At 50.7% G+C, this 17,736-nt stretch overlaps 1 protein-coding gene across 1 annotated transcript in view; it reads right to left on the bottom strand.

Annotated features, from left to right (window-relative positions):
• AGO2 (argonaute RISC catalytic component 2) overlaps window positions 1-3,248 on the bottom strand; it is a 93,156-nt gene extending 89,908 nt beyond the window's left edge. The window contains 1 exon segment of the mRNA XM_032467879.1: window positions 3,061-3,248. Within this exon segment, the coding sequence (XP_032323770.1) occupies window positions 3,061-3,082 (22 nt within the window). The 5' untranslated portion in view covers window positions 3,083-3,248.
• Window positions 3,249-17,736: the final 14,488 nt, after the last annotated feature.

Below are 17,736 nucleotides of genomic sequence, written 5' to 3'. Positions count from 1 at the left end.
GCTGGGTGGCAGAGGGACACCATCACCGGGAGACGGGGCATATCTTCATTGAGACAACTGGGGCAGTGGGTGGGGGAAAAGCTGGGTACAGGAGGTGTTAATTGACACTAGACACCACGGTAAAAGTCCGTCTTCTCAAAGTCACGACCCTGTTCAGACAACTTGCAAACAAGACTTAGATGCCACAGAAGTTACTCTGTAGCAAAGCTGTAAGGGGTGTAACAGGCAGGAGTCCCAGCACAGTGAAACAGACAGAAACAATTTCCTTCCAACAGGCAATACTGACGTTCAGTTTAAGACTCTTAAGTGGTTTAAAAAAAAATGTGATTGATCATCCATGAAGGTTCAGGGTCACTGGAGAATCCACCCATCCTAAACCACGAGCACTTTCCAACAGTTCAAAAAACTAAGAAACAGTAACATACCTAAGTCCAGATATCAATTCATGTATGTAACAGCATTTGTAATAGGTGACATAGGCCTAGCAAAGACTCTTTGTTTTTTAATTTAATTTACTTAGTAAATCACTTATAAGTGTATTAAAATTCGAAGTAGCAAAAGGGGAGGGTATAGCTCAGTTGGTGGAGTGCACGCTTATCATGCAGGAGGTCCTGGGTTCAATCCCCAGTTCCTCCATTAAAAATAAATAAATAAACCTAATTACCTCCCCAAAATAAAAAATACAAACTCGAAGTAGCAAAACTACTTGTAACTTTTTTCTACAATCCAGATCAAGTGTCTTTTTATTATTCTAAATTAGGGAATACATTAAAAGAGTTTCACTGAAGAGACTCTTCCAAAAATTCCTTTTAAACAAAATTAAAAGCCTTAGTATGTAGAATAAAACTGATCTGCACCACAGCCTTATAATTACAGCACACTGGTACAGCCTGAAATTTGGGTTCTTTCCCATCCTGCCGCTAGCCAAGAACTATCCTACAGACCCATTTAGTTTTTTCAACCAGAGCTGTCCAATTTCAGGGCAGGTTGACCTGAGAACACTGGGGCCCTCTCCCCACCATGCCACAGTGCAGGGACCCACACTAGAGCAAGATTCTTCCAAGAGCCGTTAAGGACCTGAAATGAACCTGGAGTTTCAGAGAACTAACGCGATTTTTAAAATGAAATAGATAAGAAAATATTCCTGTACAGAGCACACAGCACAGGGTTAGCAGCACTTCCTGAAGCTCTTGTTTCAATTATATCTGAGCACACGAGTGCAGTCTACATGTAACAGGTATTTGTTACTGTGGGTCAAGGTCAAAAGGACTGCGGGCCACTTCTCTAAGAAGAGTGTACGGAGAGTCAGCTTGGGGTCAGACAGACCATCCTAATGCTCACTGGCCATATGACCTTCCCAAGGTTCTTAACCTCTGAGCCTCTACTGCCCATCTTCAAGATGACCACCATCAACTTAACAAGCTGTCCAACAGATTAAAAATGTAAGACACAACACAAAAGCTTGACCTTCCTCGAGGTCCTTCACTTCTTCTGGGCCTTCAACTCGTAAACTGAAAAATCTTGGGGGAAAACATGCAGTGTAGTGGCTACCACTGGCTCGGATCAGCTGGGAGAGCCCCGCTCAACTAGGTGACAGAGCTCCCTGGCATTTTGTGGGCATGGGTGGGGGTGGGGGGTGGACTGCCCACCCAGGGTTCCAGGAGGCCAAGTCTACCCCTAGAACCATGACAACAGAGCCTAAGGCCATTCCCCACTAGGACTGAGTCACCTCCCAGGTGTAGGGGTAAAACCATTCTTCCATCAAATTGCTGAGAGTCCGTAAGGATTTAAAAGTTGGTCAGGCTCAGCCTTGGAGACGTTTTCTAACTAAATGACATCAAAAAAAAGAAGACACTGAGTATTCACAAGGCTTTGTGAACAGACACAGCAATGGGGGAAAACGTCAAAGGACCCAAATGGAACAGGAGGGCCTAGAACAGGTGGGGCCAGGGCCCCATCAGCAGGAGGGGGCGGGGGCCCAGGAAGGGTGAGCGCACCTAGCAGAAGTCAGGACCAAGCCCATCCAGCAGGGCCTGCAGCCCGCTGGAGCCTGGTGGACAAAGGGGACAGGATATGCCCTGTCCAAGTGGCAAGGCCAGCGGGAAATTTAGGAGCCACGTGCCTGGCGGGAAAGGGAAAAAAGCTTTACAACACTTGACCATATTCTTGGCTCAGCAAGTCAACTGCCCTTCTATTCTGCGTCCCCAAAAAAGTTGAAAATAAAAATTTTAGTGCCTTAAGTTTTTGAGAACTTTTCTAAAGAAAGAGAGGCTGACTAGTTAGAAAGGATGCTAAGGAAATCAACACATCTCCTTACCTTCCGCTAGTAAATTGTAAAAGGCAATTAGCACTTGAATAAGGAGCCGGCGTGTCTGGAATGAAAATGAGACGCACGCAGTTCTAGGGTTTTAGGGTGCCGCTTCCTATTCCTCTCCGTCTACAGTCCTAACTACTAACAAGAACCGGCCAAAATTCAGCATTTCCAGACTTTCCTTCAGAGAAGGGGCCCCAGAAGTGCTGGCAAAAAGAAAAACGAAACTGAGAGCGCTCCAGGCTCGCCGCGGCTCGGTCTGCGCCGGAGCGGCCGGTCTCCTCCGCGCTCCCGGCCCGGGCCTCAACACCCTCGGGCGCTTAGAGCCCGGCCCCGGCCGCGGCCCCGCAGTGGGGCCCAGGCGCCTGGCGCAGGAGGCCGGGGCCGCGGCCGGGCCAGGCGGGTGAGGCGGGCGCCCGGGCCTCGGGCCTACACGCGGGCCGCCCGGCCCAGTCCCCGCTCCCGCCCGGTCCCAGCGCGCCGGGCCGCGGCGCGGGGAGGGCCCAGGCCGCGAAGGGCGCCCCGACGACTCGGGCCCGAGGAAGCCGGGGCTGCGCGTCCACCGTGGGGCCGAAGAAACGGTCAGCAGCCCGGGCCGCTCCGACCCCCGGCTCCGGCCCGCCGCCCCCGGCCCCCGGCCCCCCGCCCGCCGCCCGCGCCGTGCTCGCGCCCGGCCCGCCAACCGCCGCCGGCGCCGCGGGGAGGAGCGCGCGAGCGGCTGGGCCGGCGCCCCGAGCGCGAGGACTCACCGGGGCCGGCTCCCGAGTACATGGTGGCGCCGCCGAGGGGCTCCGGGGCCGAGGGGCGGCCGCGCGCGCGCGCCACGGGCCCCGACGCCGCGAGCCGCGAGGGAGCCGCCGGCCGCACGATCCGCCCCGGCGCGGCCGCTCAGCCAAACAGGTTTACCCGACGCGGCCGGGGCGGCGGGCGGAGGCGGCGGGCGGGCGGGCGAGGGGGAGGGACGAGGGAGGGGGAGGAGGGAGGGGCGAGGGGAGGGAAGGCGGGGGCGGGGGCGGGCCCGCGCGGCGGCGGGGCGGGGCGGGGGCCTCTGGCGGTGGAAGGCGGGGGCGGGCGGGGGATCCGGGACGCGGGCGCGGGCGGCGCGGGCCCGGTGGCGCGAGGCCCCGCCGCGGGGGTGGACGCGGGGCGGGGGGACCCCTCGCAGCCACTCAGAAGAGCGACGTCTCCTCCGGCTGGGCGGAGCGGACCGGCGCGGCGCTGCCACCCGAGACCGGGAAGAAAGAAAAGAAAACAGACCCCTTGTTTCCTCGTCGCCCCCTGCTCGCGCGGGAGCCCGTTCTGGCTGCTCGCGGGCTGGACCCTTCCCCACCCTGAGCCCCCCACCCGGCCGGGTGAACCGGGCACCGTGTTGACGTGGTGGTGGCCGCGTCCTGGAGCATCGGCATCTCGGCCAGGCTTTTTTTAAGTTATTAACGAAACACGACTGTCACGAAGCTTCCTCCCGACCCGGAGCTTGAACTTGAATGCGCCCCGGCCCTCGCGCACTACCACACCGCCACCTCCCGGCCGAGAACCCAGATAATCCATGTAAAGAACTTGGTTAACTTTAGCTGCTATTAGTGATCAGAGCAAACTAAAACTCCTCGTTCCAGCCCTCAGGGCTTCCCAGTTTCTCTGCCTGGGACCCTTATCGGGCCCCATCATGCTCCTCCATGCACCTCTGCCCCACTTGGGCCGGGACGTTCTCCCTCCTACCCAGATCCATCCATGAAGTCCCCCTGGGTCCAGCTGTTTTCTGAAGGCTTTTCCAGGAAGGCCAGCCAGAGGTCACTTCTTTTCTCCCCTAGCTGGTGGCTAGTTAGAAACCAGAAAGTGAAATACAATCCAAAATTGACTGTCATCTTTTTTTTTTTTTTAACATATTTGCCTGCTCATTTCTTTATCCTATTAGCATGTATTATCTGCACATTGGGAGTCTATGTTCTGCATGCCTAGAGTGGCACAAAGATGAACAGGATGCCTGCCTGTAGGTTTATTACTAGTTCTCTGTAGTCCTCAGGGACATCCTTAAATAAATGCAGGAGAACCAGGATGTCCTCCAGAGAGAAAGTTAAAAGCACATCAGTCTTCACCAAGTCATTGATACGAATGGGATTTGGTCCCATGACATCGGCCTCCCAGATGCCCATCGGTCCGTCTCTAATCCTCTGCCCATCGCCTCCACCCTCACAGAGACCTGAACCATCTCTCCACCTGACAATCATGCTTTGCGAACACAGATTTGGTCACCTGCCTGCTTCACTCAGAACCCTTCCCTGGCTCCCCATTTCCATCTGCATGTGGTCCAGAATCCTGAGTTTGGTTTATAATGCCCTGTGCAGCACAGCCCCTGCCTACTTTTCCAGAATCTTCCACTTCACCTCCTTCAGGCTCTTCAGGTCCACACCTTCACCTTCTGAAGAGTATTATTGTGGGAGTGTGAATCAATACACTCATTTTGTGGGGAAGAAAATGTTTGGCCGTGTCTGGTAAAAGCTGAGGGCACATGACCCTAGGCAGCTGCTCAGCTGAAATGTGTGCTTAGGAGCCCAGGAAGTCCAGGTAAGAATGCACGCCAGGACAGGAAACTGGGTATCACCCAGATGACCTTCCGCTGTGGAGTAAGTGATGCGTGACATGTACTCATGAAGGGGAATCCAGCGACGGAAGCGAACACCCTTCTGCTAAGGGCGGCAATGTGGGTGAATCTCTACAATGTTGAGTCAAAGAAACCAGAAGCCCTAGTGCATTGTTCCATTCATAGAAGTTCTAAAATAGGCAGAATTAAATGACCTTGTTTAGGGATGCAGCATTAAGGAGTGAAAAACTAAAGAAGGTGATTACCTTACAGTCAGAATTGGGGTACCCTGGGGGCGGGGGTGCTGTGACCACAGGGAGGCCTGGGGCTTTGGGGGCACAAGGCACCTTCCCATGACAGTGCTGTTCATTTTGCAGCAGTCTCCTAAGCTGCACAATTATCTTTATTCACTTTTCTGTACCTCTGCTATATTTCACCATAAAGATATTTTAAAAGCATAATCGTAAATGTTATCAGTCTCCCATTTAGCAACACTCCACCCCCGAGGGCCTGCGCTGTGTCTCCCTGGCTCCCCCGCCCCGCCCCACCCCGCCCCCACGCACTCTACTATTCTCTGCCCAAAATCACTGAATCACTCAGAGGCCTAACTACTCTGCTTTTCGCTCCTGGAATCTTGAACTCCAAAAAGCGCCCAGAAGGCTCTGTAATTGCCGCCTCCCTTCAGCTCTGCCTTATGCTTCTTTGATGCACCTGTTGGGTAACTTTGTTGCAAGGGCTCCCTTGCAGGTCGGACCAGATGATGTCCCCCTCAATCGCTTCACTGTGGTCCCTTCACCTCTGGCCCGGCCCCCTCCCTCCGCTCCCTCACCTCCGGGTTGGGGTTCTCCCTCCTCCTCTCCCCTGCCGCTGGGACACCAGGCCAGTCCTCCTTCGCCCACCTCTCCCAGGCATCACCTAGTGCGGGCCGATGTTGGGGAATCCTGCCCCCTTTCTGCACACCCTGTGCGCCCTGCCTTGTCAGGCAGGAGCTCTAGGCCCACACCACCACCATCTTCTCTTCCCTCCTCCCAATTCGCTCCTTCTCCCATGTCCCCAGCGTGGCCAACAGACTCACCACCCACCAGAAAAACCCCAGGTCCCTCTGCCTTCTGCCTCTCCCCCAGGAAGTGAATCCACTTAATCCATCTAATCCAGTCCAGTCAATTCTTGCTGTGAAACGTCTCTGGAACCTTCTCCAGCCTGCCACTGCTCTGCTTCTTCAGGCCTTCACCCGGCACTTGGATGTTGACCACCAGGGCTGACTCAGGGGCCTCCCGGGTCCAGTCTTTCTCCTTGACCCAATTCATTGCTTATTCAGTGCCAGGGCCGCCTCTTTGAACAACCCAGGAGGCCATGTCAGTTGTGCTGCAGAGCCTGGCATCCGCTGGAACCTGTAAGTGCTGGGGAGCATCTAATGCGTGTCCTGGAGACACTATTTCCTTCTGGATGTATCCTTTCCTCGTAAAATGAGGAAGAACAGCCAAGGTGCTACAACTGACTGAGACATCGAAAAATTAACTCAAAATGGATGAAGGATTTAAATGTAAACATAAAACTACAAAACTTTTAAAAATAATTGGAGAAAATCTTTGGGTTCTGGGGCTAGGCATACAGTGCTCGGGCACAACCCGTAAAAGGAAAAGTGGGTGCACTGGACTTCATCAGAATTAAAGCTCTTCCCCTGTGAAAGCCCCCCCGCCCCGTTTAAAAAGGGGAAAAGACAAGCCTTAGGGCAGGAGAAGATACTCCCCCACCACGCGTCTGACAAAGGACTAGCATCTAGTGCATAGAAAGAGCCCTCAAAATTCAGCTGTAAAGGAGCGAGCAATCCACTTTGCACACGGGCAGAAGACAGAGGCATTTCACTACAGAGGAGGTGCCGACGGCAAGCAGGCACCCGAAAAGATGTTCGACATCGAGACCGTGAGGGAAATGCCAATTCAAACCACAGCGAGATGGCGACACACACCCAGCAGAAGGGCGAGCGCAGAGCACGCCGGCCACAGCAGCTGCGTGGAAACTGGACGCTCCTGCTCTGCTGGTGGAACATCCAGTGATGCCGCCTTCAGAGAGAGCAGTTTGGCAGTTTCTCAAAAAACCAAGTGTACAGTGACCAGGGACCCAGCAGCTGCACTCCCGGGCGTTTCTCCCAGAGAAGAGACAACTCGTGTTTCCACATAAAACTGCACATGAATATTTACAGCGGCTTTCTCTGTGTAACCGAAAGCTGGAAACAACCCAGATGTCCTCTAGTGGGTGAATGGTTAAACCAACTATGGTTCGTCCATACCACGAGATGTTCGTCAGCAGTGAGAAGGGGCAAAGTGTTGAGATACATGACCACTGGGATAAATCTCAAGATTTACGCAGAGTGAAAATCAGTCGGTCCCAGAAGGTGGTATCTTACATGATCGCACTGGTAAACCACTCCTGAAACGACAGAATAATAGATGAAGAACAGGTTAGCGGTTGCCGGGGGCTAGAAGCGGGCGAAAGGGAGGGAAGAGGGTGTGACTATGAATGGACACCATGAAGGATCCTCACGGTGGTAGAAAAATTCCATGTCGACTTTGTCCATGCTAACACCCTAGTGTGGTATTGTACTGTAGTTCTGCAAGCTGTTACCATTGGGGAAACTGGATGAAGGGTACCTAGGATCTCTTTATATTATTTCTTATTTAACTGCATGTGAATCTACAATTATCTCAAAGTAAAAAATTTAATTGAAAAAAAAAACCACTCTCGTATGCTAGAACCAACCCTCCAACACTCCCCCGAAATAGAATTATTAGATTAATGCCAACACATTTTGCTATAAATATCTTTTCCCTGCCTGGAGGAAGCTCCCAGGCTTAAATCTCTGAAAAACAATTCATAAGACTCTCAGAACTGCTTTCCGGGGAGTTATGACCCAGTGCAACCTGCCAAACAAGTTCACGTCCTTCGGAAGCTGTGTGACAGAGGAGGGCCACCTGTGTGGTCACCCTCGAGTTCACCCACAAGACTTGTTGCTCAGCCACCAACCCCTGTATTTCCCGTGTTTCCTGATACCCACCCTCCCACCCCCCAACCCCCACTGCTCAAATAGACGGTTCTATCCCCACCAGCAGGGACTGTCAGAGCAAAAAATCAGGAACAGATGCAGTGTGGGGAGCCCCAGCCTCTTCCAGATCTGACACCACCATCCTCTGCAGGCCCGATGGCCTGGGCCCTGGCGGGAGGGGTTACTGGGGCCCACACATCACAGTCTGTCCTCGGTGAGCTCGTCTGAACACTGGCCACACCTGCATCACCAGAGAAGAATGAGTCCTTTTTGGTTCTGTGAGCTGTTTCCCCTCAAATTGCTGCCTTTTCCACACGGGTGCTGACCCCCCTTTTCAGGCCAGCACACATACTCGATGCCCCTTAACTTAACTCGGGATCGAATCCCTCTTTGGAGGACCTGGGGCCTCACCTGCAAGGTGTGGTTGGCCTTGCCGCCCCTGGTCCAGCCCAAGGACAGCCCAAATTTCTGGACCACCCCCAGCACATGCCAAAGCCACAAAGACTTGTTAATGTTGTCTGGTCAAGAGTCACAAACTCCCAGAAACTAACACAACATTGTAAATCAACTATACTTCAATTAGGGGGGTAAAAAAAAGAGTCACAAACTCTCCCAAAGGCACATTCTCCAAAGTTCTTGGGCACGAGTGTGGATGTGGTATATGCAGCTTACCGTGTCTCCCAGAGTCAAAAGAGAGAAAGAAAAGCTATTTTCATGGAGGGAGAAACCATCAAGTAAACGTTACCCTGTTTCTCAAAGGAGTAAAGCATAGGACGTGTAAACGAGGCCTCATTTTTAACTCTCCACAGCGACTCCTTTACACTGTCAGTCTCATCACCTAGTACAATGTTTCTTTGAAATAATTTACTGATAAATGATCATTTAGCAAGTTGTTTGCCTATAAGGTCAATACTTTTAAATGAACCACAATTCTATGTATTAGTGATGAACACTGAAAAATTAAATGTAAACAGATTGAAACATCAAACAATGTAGGAGTGAATGTAATAAGAGATGTTCAAAACCTCTGCACAGAAACCTATAAAACATTACTGAGAAATTTAATAAGACTGAAATCAGTGGAGGGAGAGCATGTTCCTGGATTGGAACTCACTAAAGATGTCACATATCCCCAAATTCATCTATAAATTCAATGCAATTCTAGTGTGTTTGGTTTTTTTTTGGGGGGGGTGGACTTGATAAGCTTCTTTTATAATTTTTGTGGAAGTACCAAGTGCAAAAATAGTCAAGTCACTCTTGAAGAGAAGAACCAGGTGGTAGGGCTTGCTCTGCCAGATCAGGGCTTCTTATGAAGTCATAGTAATTAAGTAATTACTTTAGAGTAGTTAAGGCAGAATGAGGGGGAGGGTATAGCTCAAGTGGTAGAGCGCATGCTCAGCATGAGCAAGGTCCCGGGTTCAATCCCCAGTACCTCCTCTAAAAATAAATAACTAAATAAACCTAATTACCCCCCCCAAAAAAACCCCAAAACAAACAAACAAAATTGAACAGGAAAACAAAACAAAGCCAGAATGGCACAGCACTGTCACTGGGTGGTGGAGATCAACAGAAGAGAGAGGTCAGAAAGTGACCACGTGCATTCAGGCACTTGATTTATGATGAAGCTGGTACCTGAGAGCAGAGGGGGAAAGGACTGGCCTTCTGATAAGGAGTGCCGGGACAATGGGGTCTCCACAAGGGAAAGGTGATGCGAAAGGCAGAACAATACAGACTTTGTAAGACAGTAGAAGAGGATGTTTTCATGACCCTGAAGTAGGGAAGGATTTCTTAAATGAGGCAAAAGAATGCTACCATGAAAAAAAGTAATGAAAAATTGGATTTCATTCAATTAAGAACTTCTGTTCATCAGAAGAAGTATGCACCTTACTTGGAATCAATTTAAAAAAGGAAACTAGAAACAACTGTGAGACTGTTAGGAAAATCTGAATTACAGCTGGCTATTTTGATGATACTGAGGAACACTTACTGAAATTTTAAAGCTGTGATAATGGGGTTCTGATTATGTCAGTGAAAGAGGAATCCTTCTCTTTTGGAGAATCACATGGAAGCACTTTCGAGTAAGAAGATACAATGGCTGGAATTTGCTTCAAAGAAACCCCACAGCGGAGTGGAGGTGGGGACTCGAGACGAAAGAAGGCAAGACTGATGGGCACTGGGGCCCGTCACACTCCTCACTCCGTGTCTGTATACGCTTGAAAATCTCCACAATGAAAGGTCAAAGAACAGCATCATAAAAAGAGTGAAAAAGCTCATGTGGTGGGGAAGACATTGCATCACATGTACCCAATAACAAGCAAAAGAATCCATCTGGAATATACAAGGGGGTTCAGAAATGTTCTAAAAGGACAATCCAATAGGAAAATTGGCAGAACATTTCAGCAGATACTTCAAAAAGAGAAATTCAAAAGGCCATAAACATGTAGAGAGGGTACTCAGCCTCACTGGTTACCCAGGAGATGCGAACTGTAGTCACAAGGAGACGCCACCACAGACCCAACAGACCGGGGGTGGGGGTGGGGGTGGGGTGCGGCTTGGAAGTCAGGAGGAGGAGATCTCAGAGCGCGCAGTGGCGCCATCAAATGTTTTACATTAGAAGTTCCTCTCCATCCCCTCCCAACCCATCACCATGACCGGCGATATTATCTCTTAATCACCTTGCACCATCCAGCTCTCTCCCCTTATGGACTCCTGCCCCACCTGTTGAAATTGGCTCCTGTACCCCCAGCCTCCCCTAGTCTAGTCTCCGTAATTTTCACAGCACATTAGACACTGTCACTCCTTGTTGAAACCTCTCCTGCCATCCTGTTGCTTGTGGGGGTAAAAGACACATGCTGGTAAAGCCCGCCTCCTCGGGAACATCCCGGGAGCCTCCTCCCCTGCCCTGTGCTGGGCCATGCTGACCTTTCATCACTTGCTCCTCATGACGCCCTGAGCCGAGGGCTGAGGAGTGTTAGGAAAAGCAAACCCAGAGGTAAATCTAGGTTTTCGCCCTGGAGGAGGTCATAGACAACATGCTTTTCTTGTCTGCTCACAGCTGGAGCATCACCTCCACTTCTGAACGGCACCATGCCAGGCACGCTGATGAGCGCGGGGAGAGTAACTAGTGTTCATGTAGTGCTGGGGCTTCTGCCCCCTACACATAACCCTGGTGAAGCTAGGTGGCCTCACTGCTCGGAAGAGGCAGTGGGTGGAGCCTTGCTGCTCTGGGATGGGTCCTGTGTCCCCTGCACCTGCTGAGATTAGCGTGGCGTCTGCCTTGGGACGCGCGGGCTGGCGTGGTCCGCGGTGAGGGTAAACAGGTCTCATTCCTACTGCAGGGCTGGAACATGACCTGCTCTAAGTGGTGCTCCAACACTCACCCAAGGTCTTCTGTCTCCAGATCCTGCCCACCCACCCCCCACCCCGAGAGAGGGCAGTCAGAACTGGGGCATGTCTAGACACTGTGCAGTCACAGCAGAGGACATGGGGATCCATCTGGGGTGCAGTGGGGGCTGCGGCTTCCAACCTCTCATTGGGCTCCCAAGTTGTGAAGGGAAGAGTCTGGTTCTGTGTTTCTTGAAAAAGCAGAGCTGAGTGTGGTTCCTGAGAGGCGTAACCTCCGTCCCCTGGGCCCCTGAGTGTCCTCTGGCCCCCATGCCTGTTCTCAGAACTGCAGGTGATTTCCACATCCAATCCTCAGGCTGCAGGTGGGAAATGAGGCAGGGGACCACACAGCCAGTGAGCACAGAGCCCGGCTTTGAACCGAGCAGCTTGGTCCGAACCTCAACACCAGCCTCCGCCCGGCAGGCGAGGAGCAGCACGGCTGTCACACCAGGGGTTCCGTAGCTGAGCCCTTGGTTTCTTCTGACGGTGAGGCTCTCTGATGCACTTGGTCCCTGGTTTTGTTTACATATTCCCTAATTTAAAATATTTTATCCTCCTCACACATTAAGTTGACACCTAAAATATTTCATAAGTTTAAACAGCGACAAAGAAAACAATTTCTGGCAAACTGTAAATATTGACATTTAAAATTAAAACTGCCATATCACTTTACAGTGTAACCAAATGGAATATAAATACCGCATCAATCCGATACCCAGCACGGTCCCTTAAAAACAGTACATGACGAACCTCTGCAACGTTCAGATGCTCCACGTTTCTGTGACCCGCAGAAATCCTACTTTCATTTTAATTCCTCCACAGATATTTATCCCAAAATAATATTTTTAATTTGAAAGTCTTACTAATCACTCTACATATTTCTTTACAATCAAAGTGTGTACATAAATTGAAATTTTAAAATTTGCTTTATTTCCCTCATGGTTTTAAGTGTTAAAAAAACTTTTTTGGATTTATTGATCAGTACAATGATCAATTCACAACTGATCAAAACACAAGTATGTTACACATCTGGAGGAATAATTGTTAGCCATGGGAAGTACAATTTTGTTGGAAATGCACCTTTTCCTTTCCTTTTTGTTTTTTTCATTAGTGGAGATACTGGGGATTGAACCCAGGGCCTCATGCCTGCCAAGCATGAGCTCTACCCACCACCCACCCTGGAAACGCATCTTTTAAAGTAGTAATGGGGCTTTACTTTTGATGAGTTCTGGGGCCCGGGGAGGACTGATGGCGGGACTGAGATGAAGCTCTCCATCAGCTCTGTGGCCACACCTCCTTTCTGTAGCTGCCAGCGCCGAGGGCTGCACTCCATCACCGGTAGCTGGAGTGGAAGGAGGCTGTGTCACAGCAGCGTGGCAGCTCCGAACCCAGCCGAGTGACGCCCCCGACACCGCCTAATCCACCGCCAGCTATGTGTGATGACCGGCAGCTGACGTTCAGCAAGCTCTGCCTTCAGGGAGAAGCAAGCCCAGCGCTGGGAATCACCCAGCTTTCACGGGCACCTTTTATGGCCCCAGTAGAGTCCATCCTGTCTGCTGGAAAGGTGTGGTGGATTCAATTCCCGTCCAAAAGTCATCGTTCCAGCTCCTCCTCCCACGGGAACAATTTATTTCTCCCTCCACTGACGCTGGGCTCAACCACATGGCTTGCTTAGGCCACTAGGATGTCAGCAGAGCCACCCCGAGAGGCCTTAGGTGTGGTTGTGGGGTCTGGCCTGGGGCTTGGCCCATTCCCCACAGTCCACCCAGGTCACCGAGACCAGCTCTTCTCTCTGCGCTGCTGCCACGTCCGGTCAGCTGGCCGCCAGCTGGTGCACAGACGTGCGGCAAAACGAGTATGCGTCGTGACACGGCCGAGGCTCATTCAAAGTCCCAAGGGGCTTTTTAAAAATGGAAATTGACAAACTGATTCCAAAATTTATATGTAACCGCAAATGAGTTAGAAGGGCCAGAAAAGAAAGTATCTTTAAAAAAAGAACAGAACTAGATGCCTCACACCAGCAACTTCAAGACTGACAATACAGCAACAGTCATCAAGGTGGCGGAGTCCGTGCAGAAACGTGTTGTTCTGAGATGGAGGTCTGATACTTTCACTTAGAGGCGCCGAGTTTAACTCATTATATCCAGAAAGGTTTGAGGGACATAAAATATTACTCATTCATTTCTGTCTTGGCCAACAAAATTTTTTTTAATGAAATAGTTTTTATCACTTCTTTAAATAAAGTCTTTGGTCAAACTCTTAGAGCAGCAGATTTATTCAATAACTTACCGGGGGAAAAAAGTACCAAAGCTGATTTGCAGAGCCAGGCCTTTCTGTCAAATCTGTCAGCCAAAGAGACACACTTTGGTCAGAAGGTGACTTCATTTTACAACTCAGATGCTCATACACATTTCCAGGAATATTATAGAACCCACTGAGAATTAAATTAAGGAATGCATTTAGTAAAACAGATTACTAAAAGCAGTCAAAATTAAATTGATAAAGTTCTAATGTAGTTGATGTTATCTACTTTATGTTTCAGAAGCAAGAAAATAAATCGATGTGCTCTCTAACATTATTTAATATATAATGATACGACGTAACCAGTATCTAGAGAGAGAGGGTACTTATGAAGCAAGGAGCCTGACAGAAAGAAAGCACGGTACTCCTTCGGTGAATGTGTGTACTGAAGTGTGCCTTTGGCTTCTGAGATTAATTAAATGAGGATCAAGTATAAAAATCAGAAATAGTGGGGAGAGAATAGCTCACAGTGGTACATGCTTGGCAGGCACAAGGTCCAGGGTTCAGCCCGCAGCCCCTCCTCTGTCAACAAGCAAACAAACCTAGTTGCTTCCTCCCCGCCACAAATCAGAAATAACTCCGTTCATTTTGTTGCACATCATGACCAGATTTTCTTCTGAATTTAAAGGAAGAGAAAGGAATACACTGTTTAAAAACAACCACTCTGCTCATTCACTATGAAAATCTTATCTGGGTTTTATCCGATGTATCTTGAAAACCGTGACAGTCCCAGGAAACAGTCCAGGTAGATCTCAGAGTTGTCATCGTCACTGTCACTGGTTCAGCTGCACAAAGGGGCTTTCTCTTTCAGCCTAACGACATGCCAGGCAGGCTGAGTCCTGCAAAAAGGGGACTTGCTGACACGCTTCCAGAAAGGTGTTTTTGGCACTTGATTCTTCTCATCAACGTCTTTGCTTTGCCCTCATGAGATTTCCCCTCGAGGCCACTCTGTTCTTTGGTGCATGTTGGGGACACAGTGGGCACAGTCTAGGTCACCCCTTCCACAGCCCCACTCTGCCACTTCCCTAAATTCAGAGCATCCCAACAGCCAGCACGCCCAGAGCCTGGATCCCAGGGCGCATGGTCCTGGCCTGGCCGTGAACGTTCTCCCAAGCTCAGGTCCAGGCCCCAGGTGGACTTGGGACCAGTGAGGGGCCCTCTGTCCTCACAGAGAGAAGCATCAGTAGAAATGGAGCCTCTGGAAAGAGGCCCTGCAGAGCTCTCCATGCTTCCTGATGATCTGCGGACTCAGGGGCATCTTCCCAGATGCTCAGTGAAACAGACCAACTGACCACCTGGAGATGCTGGATGGGGCCCTCTGAGTCAGGAAACGCAGGAGCCACACACGAGAGATGCAGGCTTGCAACCGGTTTCTGTGTCGCTGCTGAGAGGGAACGTGGCCATGTCTGCCACACGAGATGTAAAAGGGGCACTTGTGTGTTACAATGACTGGCCCCCTTGGGAAGCTAACTGGTGAGCTTCCGCCTACAGCTTCCCCAGGGGACAGGCAATGGCTGGGCTGGTTACGTCAAGTGTCTCCGAGGTGGCACAGGACAGTGGGCAGGGCCTGGACCACTCAGATGAGCAAGCCGGTCCCCTGCCGACGTCCTAGTGGACACTGCGGCTCACCCGCACCAGTCCCTTTGTTCTCCTGGTCTGTGGTGGCAACACGTGCACAACAAACGGGCATGTAAGAGCTGCCACTTCAGAGTGTACGGGTCAGCGACATTCAGTTTGTTCGTAACACGCTGTCATCACTTGTGTGTGGTCTGTGTGATTACAGGCCCCGAAAGAGCCCGGGGTGGGGGCTGTCCCGTGTCTGCAGTCACGGTGAGGTGAGGCCAGGCCGTGGGCATACACCCAGAGGGAACCTTAATTCAAAAAGACACCTGCACCCCAATGCTCATAGCAGCACTATTTACAACAGCCTAGACATGGGAGCAACCTTTTCCAAGACATGGAGACGGTTGGGACCAGCACCGCTTGGGCAGGCAAGCAGATGTGTGTCGCCTGATGTCACACACCACACATGCATGTCACCTGAGACGTGCTCTGGACAAATACCTAGACCCTCACTCTTTGCACATCACCCCCAGTTTACAGGAACCACAGAAGAACACCCCGAATGTCGCGAGGAGGCGGCAGCAGACGAGGTGAGAGACTGGGGCTCCTGCTGGAGCGACGGCACTGAGCGGATCCTCATTCACAGAGCGGCTGGAAAGAACACCCTTTGTGGTGGACCGGAGAGAACTGGTCTGGGGTCAGAGCAGTGAGAATTCACAGGGCGGGAAGGCGGGGCGCCACCTGAAAGGGGCACAAAGGAGCATCTGGGGCCTGTGAGAGGCACACACATGTGCCCAGAAAAACGTCCCTACTGTTTTCAAATAAAAAATCTTATTTTTAACAAAATCATTGTGGCAAAATACACATAAAATTTACCATTTTAAAGTGGCATTCAGTACATCCATCACGTTGTGCCACCACCATCATTATCCAGTTCCAGACATTTTTCATCACCCCAAGTGGAAGCCCCGTACCATTAGCAGTCACCCCCCTCCCTCCCCTCTCAGCCCCTGGCAGCCACCAACCTGCTCCCTGTCTTCATGGTCTTGCCTATTCTGGACAGTTGCTGTAAGTGGAAAGTAAAGGGAAAAAAACCTTCGTTTTCCCTTACATCACTGACAACACTTTACTCAGAATATTTCACTTGACACTTCTGGTCACTGGACGTGTGGGTGCTGGCGTCCCGGAACTCACCGCCGTTCTGACGCCGTCTGCCTGGAGTTGGCGTCAGACCCCACAGGCGGGGGGCCTGGTCACAGACCGTCCCAGCAGCACTCGGGAAAATGGCTCACTTCGAGATTACCGGTGGGTCACAAAGAACACAACCCAGGACCCCCAGAAGGAGGAGAAGCGTAGGGCACGCCACCCTCCTGCACTTCCGCGTGGTCCCCGGGGCGGAAGCTCTCTGATCCTCTTACGCTGATATCAAAACCAGACAAAGACAGTACAGTGAGAGATAAATGCGATCAACATCCCTCACCTGTAGATGCAAAAACCCTTAAAAAACAGTAGCTGATGGAATTCATCAAGATACCAAAGGAGTCTCCTACCACAGCCAGGGGGGCCTATTCCAGGGACGCAAAGTGATTTGGTATTTGAAAATCAGTAACTGTAACCCATCACATTGAGTCTAAAGAAGAAACATTGCCCTATCAATAGGTATGGAAAAAGAATTTGACAAAAATTTCGTAACAACTCATGATTAAACAGCGATACCTTTCGGGGGCTGGATGAAGGGCACACAGCGTGTCTGTTACAGCTGTGGTATCTCTTACAGCTGCACGTGCAACTACAAGTATCTCAGAAGAAGTTTCATTAAAACACAAACATGCTCTAACTTCCCATTTTAAGAAGCCAGGAAAAGGGCAAGTTAAGCTCAATGTAATGAGAACTCCAGCCTCAGAAATCAATTGCTACAATTCAGTACCTGTTCCGATAAAACCCTTGGCCGCCTGAGAACAGAAAAGAAGGCGCCGTCCTCAACTTGGCAGAGGACATCACCAAGGGCCTGCAGCTAACGCCCTGCCTAACTGGTGAAAGGGGACGGGGCTGTCTCCCAAAGACGAGAAACAGGGCGAGGAGGCCTGACCCCACCCCTTCCGCTCCGCAACGCGCTGGAGTTCCAAGCCATGCCAGCGAGGCAAGAGAACCCTGGAACTGCTTATTCACAGCGGACGCGACTGTGCACACGGACAAGCCTGAGGACTAAGAGGTGAGCTCGCCGAGGCTGCCGGCGAGGGTCGGTGGGAATAATGGCGCTACTATACTCTTGGCCACCAACACTTGAAAAATTTAAAACATAAAAGCATCAAAAGCATAGAGCAGGAATACGGGTAACAAAAGATGTTTAAGACCTTTATTGACACTGACGATAGCAAGGCATTACTGAAAGTAAAGGTCTGAAGAAACAGAGATAACATATTAAGTTCATGTTTTTGAAGACTCAATATTCTTAAGATGTGTTCTCCCCAAACTGATCTATAAAGTCAATGAAGTTCCAATCACAACAATCCCACCGCCAACTTTTCAGATAAAATCACACTGAGGCACAGTTAA

This window comes from Camelus ferus, chromosome 25 (assembly GCF_009834535.1).
Source record: "Camelus ferus isolate YT-003-E chromosome 25, BCGSAC_Cfer_1.0, whole genome shotgun sequence".
Taxonomy (NCBI): Eukaryota; Metazoa; Chordata; class Mammalia; order Artiodactyla; family Camelidae; genus Camelus; species Camelus ferus.
Note: the sequence above shows the minus strand (reverse complement) of the source record. Positions and strands in the feature narration are given on the sequence as shown.